This window comes from Hyposmocoma kahamanoa, unplaced genomic scaffold, assembly GCF_003589595.1.
Source record: "Hyposmocoma kahamanoa isolate Upper Pololo Valley unplaced genomic scaffold, ASM358959v1 87, whole genome shotgun sequence".
Lineage (NCBI taxonomy): Eukaryota > Metazoa > Arthropoda > Insecta > Lepidoptera > Cosmopterigidae > Hyposmocoma > Hyposmocoma kahamanoa.
Genome location: NW_020654422.1, coordinates 22,058,852 through 22,066,671, shown reverse-complemented (window position 1 = coordinate 22,066,671; position 7,820 = coordinate 22,058,852). Strand labels below are relative to the sequence as shown.

General features: G+C 36.1%; 1 protein-coding gene across 1 annotated transcript; it reads right to left on the bottom strand.

Moving 5' to 3' along the window:
- Positions 1 to 2,268: 2,268 nt before the first annotated feature.
- LOC113235145 (ADP-ribosylation factor-like protein 1) lies at positions 2,269 to 7,442 on the bottom strand. The gene is made up of 5 exons (XM_026470741.1): positions 7,300 to 7,442; positions 7,002 to 7,218; positions 4,883 to 4,994; positions 4,346 to 4,564; positions 2,269 to 3,037 (listed from the first exon to the last, which is right to left on the bottom strand). The coding sequence occupies exons 1-4, from the start codon at positions 7,301 to 7,303 to the stop codon at positions 4,355 to 4,357; spliced, it is 543 nt and encodes a 180-aa protein (XP_026326526.1). The 5' UTR covers positions 7,304 to 7,442; the 3' UTR covers positions 2,269 to 3,037; positions 4,346 to 4,354.
- Between the last annotated feature and the right edge of the window lie 378 nt (positions 7,443 to 7,820).

The following is a 7,820-nucleotide window of genomic DNA, read 5'->3' as shown; positions in this document are numbered from 1 at the left end:
TGTTCGTTGAAAATGCAGTCTTATTCAGTTTAATTAATTTTATTCTAACAACATTTATAGGTACAACTCTAGATTGAAAACTTATTCACAAAACTATAGGGAGAGAAAATTCTCAGTAGTTCTGTGAAGAAAACTCTATTTAATAACAAAAGGGAAAAAAGTACCAGTACTTCTGTCAACAGAACTAGTGGTAATCATGGACCAAAACAGTGAAAGAATTTGAAGTTAATAAAGATTATTTAGGCTGTTATTTTTCAATGTTTTGGTGTCGTCGTGCCTATGGCGAACTGTAAATATGTTCCACTCAAAATTGAACCTTGTTGTTGTTTGTTTCACTCGTCAAACAACTCCTATGTCCTATAATAAGTAATTATCGACAGATTCCTTATTTTTTTGATTGATTATTGTCATGAGACAGTATCCAACCTATATTAAAAAGACAATAATTATCAATATTTTGGATGTTACTATCTCATTTGACTGATCAGGACTTAACAACGACCTTGAGCCGTATCTTATGAGCTACCCTTTATAAGTCCCACTGTTGGGCACGGGTCTTCTCTGTAGTATTTAAGCCGTAGTCCATGTATGTTTGTTTCTCCATACGCAGGTTTCATCATGATGCTTTCCCTTACAGTTAATGAGATGTATTGCTACAAATGTACTTTAATATTAGTACAGATATAGCCACAGGGATCCGAACCGTCGTCCTCTAAATTGAAAAACGACTGTTCTCACACTAGACTACCACCGTTCGTTTTTTTTTAAATACGAAGTGACGGGACGAAGACGTTGTGCGCCTGGTGGTAAGCGACACACCTATCCATAACAGTTGCAATGCTACTTAGACCTTCAGATCGTAAAGATCTTAGAGTCACTGCCACTGTCACCCAGAAATAGGTAAGGTGGCTGTACTTCCCTGGACGAACTCTTTCACATTTATTCATAAGCAGTTATTTTTATAACTGTCCAATAGTGCGTTATCGATAATTGATGTATAATTAATTGATATTTATTAGTAAAGACATTTGGCGTACGCACGAGATGGCAGTCACGTGCAGCCAAGCTGCAGTCATAGGGCAAATAGGGCAACTCCCGCCTGTTTGGCGAGTAAATGACTACATATCGCACGAATAGGGTTGTCACATTATTATTTTAATTGCGTCTACAGGTTGTAAACATAATTTGAAAAAAATTAAGGTCTTCATCACGCTATTCTCGTGCTATATTGAAATAGCCTTTATCAATAAATGCAGTACTAACAAATTGATTTTCAGTATTTTTTCTTTGCTATTTTATATTCAAAGCCATAACATGACGACTTAAAGACATTATTGATATTTATGTCTCGATTATACTACAGTGATTATGACTTCTATATTTATGGCACTCCAGTTCAAACAACCATAAACATAATAATAACTACGTCTTACTTGGAGCGCACGCGCAGTTTTCAACGCGAAGCGAATTTGATTATGCGTCCGTACCAGGGTCTTGAGCATTCAAAAGCCCTGATAGCTGTAAGGGAAATTCTGTCACTGGACATGAACGGCATGCTTACTAGAGCTTTAACAGAGCATTTAACATGCACATGTCAAATATTGGGCCGAGAGAAAACAGAGAATATAGATTCTGCCACGAGGCGGATGAAACTCCTGTGCAACTCCTTATCCGCTTCTGCCCTTTAACGGACGTACGAAGTTCCATACAGGGAAGGCATGGGCCACACCCAGAGGACATAAAAAGTGTCAGAGCAAGCAAGGTCCTTCAGTCCTTTAATGCTGTTGGCATTGGCTCCGAACTGTTGGTGATCACAATAGATCATAATGCAGTGATGATAATAACTGGGTTAATTCCAGTCAACATCGCTAGCAGCTTGAGGCGGTTGGATTACTCTAGCGTATCGCTTTGAGCACAAATGCTGAAGGCGGTCATGGTCGATACGGCACGTATTGTTCGCCGGTTCTTGAATCTGAGTCCCTGACTGACTGAGCCATTGCCGGGGAAAACCGCGTCTCCCATTTAAAAATTCATAATTAATCATTTAGGCTTTGGGAGTAGCGACATTGTAAAAGAAATGCATTGACTTACAATTATATGGACGTCGGGTCCGCGCTAAAAAGTGTCCGAACTTATAGGGCGTTAAAATCGTATACAGAGCGTCATTCACACTTTAGTCTTCGTTTGTTCGACTGACAGCGAAGCAAGCAAAATTAGACAGTACTGCGATGACATTACAATTTAAATTTAACGTTTTAGCTTTTTCATATTCCTTTACATGTCACTACGTTTAAATAGGTTGACTTGGGACATTTTTTTCGTGGTTTTTGTATTAGACCCGTCGTCGTCATTTATTTGTAAGTCAATGAAGAAATGATAACAATAATAATGCGTCCGCACATGGGGTGCGGCGGCGTGCACACATACAAGCCGCAATGTCACATTTGTCATGATAGATAAGTCAGATAAGATGCTATAATCTCGTTGCAATCGAAGTTAAACTACAATACACACCACTACAATTTTGTTACCTTACTTAACAATCATATCGCTGTTAGGTTTACAGTAATCGTTAATATTTGTCTGCCCAATGTTACGATTATGCCCTTTGAGAGGACTGTGTCCAACAGTGAACTAATAGAGACATGATGATCTGTAATTTTGTTATTCCATCTTGCAAATATATTTATAGCAAGAAATAATGATAAACAGGCGAAAGCGTTAACAATACAATGAAACTATTTGCTGTCATTACCATCAACGATTATTCGGCTATGGTACCCCAATATGAGGATATCGTACTAAAGAGCAAATACACCGTGTCACGATTACTTATGGGTAGAAACCGGTATATTAGCTCACAAGCACATCATGTTCGGTTTACTCTTGTTATATTTGTGTGAAACAGGGCCCAACGAGTAGTGGCGCCCCCGGCGGCGACGCGAATACTAAAACTAGTGGCGTACTGATCACTGTCACCTCTCTTCCACGCACACAGCCACTCCCACTTGTCGCATTCCCTCTTGTACATCAGCCCCTGGAAGCAATGGAACATACATTACATGATAGTGCAGGAGGTTGGGGGCGGGGAGGATATAGTGCCTAGTGGTCAATTCACAAACGCAACTGCAATCGGCCGTTATTCCAAGCTTTACTTGGCATTTTTCTTTAGCTATAGCTATATATTGTTAATATTGTTATTAATACAAAGACGAAGAACACTAAGAAAAAAAATCGTTTGATTCAGCTGGATTCGAGCCAGCGTTTTCAAGCATAGCGTGGCAGACGCTCTCCCAACTGAACTACGGAACTAACTATCACAAACTTTTTGGTTTTTAAGAGTCTATAGAACCCTAAATGGTTATGGTTGATTCCGCAAAACAGCGAAAGTGTTAAATCGATTCCTTTGCAAAGAAATATATAGTAAAATTGAGGATATATCCATCTCTCCTACGTAAAATATCGTATGTCGAAATTACCAAGTTTACATGGGACCGTTTTAAAATTTGAATTTACTGAAATGGGCATAACACGTGACTTTAGCATTTCTCAGTTTTATTCGGCAAAGATCGTTACTTTAAAATTCGTTCTCGAATAAAACTGAGAAATTCTAAATTTACGTGTTATGCTCAGTTCAATGAATTCAGAAGTTTAAAACGCTTCCCTGTACTTGGCAATTTCGACATACGATACTTTACGTAGGAGGGGTCGATATATACACTGATTAGTATACAGTGTGAAAACACGATTCCAAAAAATGTTTCAATGGAACTGTTGCATTAAATAGGTACTTTACATATAACAATGCTTTTTTCAACTGAACTAAATAGAAGACGTATAATATATGATATACATTTTTGAAATTGCTTTAACTTGGTTTATAAAAAAATTAATTCTGAAATAAAGCCAGTGTCCCTGTTGCCCGCGCCAAGCAAAGAACCATATTAGTATGAGAAAAATTTTAATTCAAGTTGAGATAATATTGACTCTTAACAACTTTTTTTGCCATAGAGCCATCTGTGAGAAACCTATTTCTTAACTCGGCTATATTGGTACACTGGTATTACGGTAGTAAAACATTGTGACATTCAATGAACTTAAAAAATATCAATATTAGTCATAGCCAATAAAATTAATACATTATTCTAAAGAAAATAATAAGGGTTGGGCACAAATCACAGTCCAAAACCGTTGTTTGCAAATTGTACCATTTGCAATGCAAGTTGAATTAAATATAAGTTTGTAAATGGAATCAAATAATAAATACAATAAAAAATTAAGAAATAGCTCCAATTTATGGACGCTTGCAATGTCATTTTGTATGAGACAATAGAACAAAACTTACACATATATGTTATTTCCTAGCCTGCAGCGCATTAGACAGCCAATCCATTGCTTGGTCGAGTCCCTCGCCGCGCACCGCCGAAGTTTTGAAAATCTGGAAGGTGCGGTCACGCAGTGCGTCCAATCCTAACGCTTGGTGGACCTCAGCTACCGTCAAGCACCCTGCCATATCTTGTTTGTTTGCTAGGACCACCAAGATCGCGTTTGCTAGTTCTTCTTCCTAACAAATAAGTATTCAAGAGGTCAATTACAGATGATGTGAATTCATTAAAAAACAATACAATGAACTTATGGAACTGCAACAATGCCAAACTTAATTTGTTTACCAATGCCATACAAACATTATATTTTAGTCATTTGCTAATTTGTTTACTTCACTTATATCTAAAAATACCAGAAAATTATTGTTAAACAATATTTTAAAATTGCATTTTAGTCAAAACTACCATTGTGGAACAAATAATGTAGAGAATCAATTTATGAATGCCAAACCTGACCGCAAAGTTGATTACAAATGTTAATTATTGAAGTAGCTTACTCTTAACATATGCACAAGTTCATCTTTGGATATTCCTATTCGATCTCTGTCTGCTGAGTCTACCACATAGATGATTGCATCTGTGTTGCCGTAGTAACACCGCCAGTATGGCCTGGAAACATCAGAATTAGTTTTCTTTTTAAAAATCATTGAAATAAATAGTGCTTCGCAGAACTCTGGAATGCAGTAACATGTTGTACAACATATTTGTATGTCAAAATTTAAAACATTTCAGCATACTCAAAAAGGTGTTATCATCATTCTATACCAATAATTTGAGCCACTGCTGGGCATTGGTCTCTTTTAAGGGAAAGGTTTAGGTTATAATCTGTTATGCCGTCCCCATATAGTTTGAGAACTTTATATGTGTTCCAATAGTTAAGTAACTTTCTTCAACGTGCAGGTTTCATCACATTTTCATTCAGTTTAGCAAGAGGTATCACCAGTAACAGTTCAAATTCAAGCTTCACATCAGTGAGCTAGGAGAACCAAGCATAAAGTACACAACCTGTAATGATACAATTTGCTATGTAAGCAATAAGCTACGTCTCCAAAAAGGTGTGAATAGTAAAGATATAGCATAAACTATGATGACTGAGCAGTGAGAATGATGACCCTTAACTCCTAACACATTCTATGGACGTACATGGGTCCGTAATGCATTTATTAACTATAGCATCTTGTGGATGCATGATGGCCCACAGCGAGCACACGGTGATTGGAAAATCATTTTTGCTAGTTTCAGATTTTGTTAAGCTTGTAAAATTAATTGTATTGCAAAAAGCTATTAATACTTGAATGTACATTTTCATGATTTTATTTTATTAGATTTATGATTGTAAATGTCCCCCCTAAAATGCCCCATCCTGTTAATATTACTGTTAACATCCTGTTATTATACTAACTGCCTCCGTAGCCGAACGGATACCATGATGACCATGCCGGACTGCCACGCAGAGGTCCCAGGTTCAATTCCCGGGCCGGGAGAAATAGTTGTATGGCCTACAATTATTTCTCTCGTGAGTTTGGGTGTAATTTGTGGTTGTCTATGTGTGTGTCCATGGCACCCGCGACACAGGGTTTTGCTAGTGTGGGGCTATGTTGAGTGTGCGTTATTTATAATTATTATTATATTATATTAAATATCAATTTTCTCCTAATATTAGCCCACTCTCCCTTTGTGTATGTCCTGTGTAAATTTATTAAAAATAAAATTTCTATAATAGTCTGTGTAAGTTGTCTCTTGTTCTGGATTCTCCTCTCAGTGATTTCTGTCGAAATTCACCAGTCAAATTTTGAAATATGTGTGTGTTCCTCAACTCAACATAGGCAGAATGATTGATGGTATTGATGGAGCTATAACATTATAAAAAAGAAGAAGACTGTAAATGTACACAGGGATATTTTTAAAACACAAACAACCTCACAAGACTATGACATCATACTGCCGTCCACTAACTAAATCGTAGCTAAGTGACAAATGGTCAAATATCCTTTTTAAGTAGCATAAGATAGAGAACAAGATTCTCTTTTAAAAACAGTTAAAATTAGTTATTTAACATGTTTGACTTATTGGAATTTACTCTAACAATGTATAGCTGAAATATCATTAAACAATTGCAATATTCTAAAACTGGGTTACGGCTTTTTAATGACATTTAAAAAAAAAATTGTCACTTAGCCTAAAAAGGCAGCATAAACAACACCTTTTGTTCCATGATTTAATAATTCAGCAGATTTTACTTTCACACAAAAATAAATACATTTAAATAGATCACTCTAAAAGGTAATAATCCTGTGCAGCATGGGGTGGAAGTCATCGCGGAGTATGCTTGCACGTTTGAATTTATTCTACCAAATATAGATCTAAAAACTGTTAGACAGTACAACAAAAACTTAAAAGTTTATTTTTAGGAAATTTATTATGTTTTGTAAAAAGTCTATGAACAAACATTGTTGTTTATGATGTAGTAACATAGTATTTTAAAAATAACCCCATTCACTAAATATTGTGGAATATTAACAAATTCCTATAAATGTAATGCGATTGGTTATTGACAGAATACATTTGATTAGGAACATAACCTATATGAGTAACAGTATTCATCCATATACTCACCTAATGCTTGTTTGTCCACCAAGATCCCACACTTGGAACTTAAGATTTTTGTACGTTACTTGCTCCACATTGAACCCGATTGTTGGTATGGTCGTCACCACCTCCCCGACCTGTAGTTTGTACAGAATTGTCGTCTTCCCGGCACCGTCCAAACCGAGGATCAGAATTCTCATTTCCCGCGCCCCTAGCAACCCTCTGAAGTAACTAAACAAGCCACCTAAAATACACTCACGTCTTAAACATAGTATCACCCGTTACTAGCTAATAAAACTCGTTTTATTACAACAAAATCACTCACCCATTTTCTTTGATAAGCTTAGCCTATTAACACATCAGTATAGAAGGTATGGAATGATTATGTATTTCTATCTACACATCCAAGAGACCCGAAGATGCTTATTCTTATTTCAATGTTATGGGAAGCGTAATTTATTAGATTTTAGAGAAGAAATTCCAACATTTTATCGAAAATTGCAACTCTCCATTTGACGTGTAAGCAACCACTCATTTTTTTTGTTGCCAGAGCAGACGACCTGAAACGACATAAAACGTGTAAAAAAAATAACACAAATTTTTGGTTTCCTGATTTTCTTTATAGTACTTTACAGTGAAAAAATGCAATATCCATATATCTCAAATTTTGTTGATTTCACTTTATTTACTAAGTTTTCTTTGTTTTGAAGAATTGATTTGAAGAAATGGCAATACATTTCGAACTTTTAAATTTCCTAGACATCAAATGCATACTAACTATTCAGCCAAAGTTTGAAGAGCTTGCAAAGTTGACAATAATCTGATTATTTTAATTTAATATGGGTC

Bases quoted from the DNA above. Each gene is read 5' to 3' on its own strand.
- LOC113235145 (XM_026470741.1), bottom strand. The intron at 4,995-7,001 runs GTGAGTATATGG...TGATGTTTCCAG, and splicing joins GGTGGACAAACAAGCATTAG to GCCATACTGGCGGTGTTACT. The intron at 4,565-4,882 runs GTAAGCTACTTC...CTTATTTGTTAG, and splicing joins AACTTGTGCATATGTTAAGA to GAAGAAGAACTAGCAAACGC.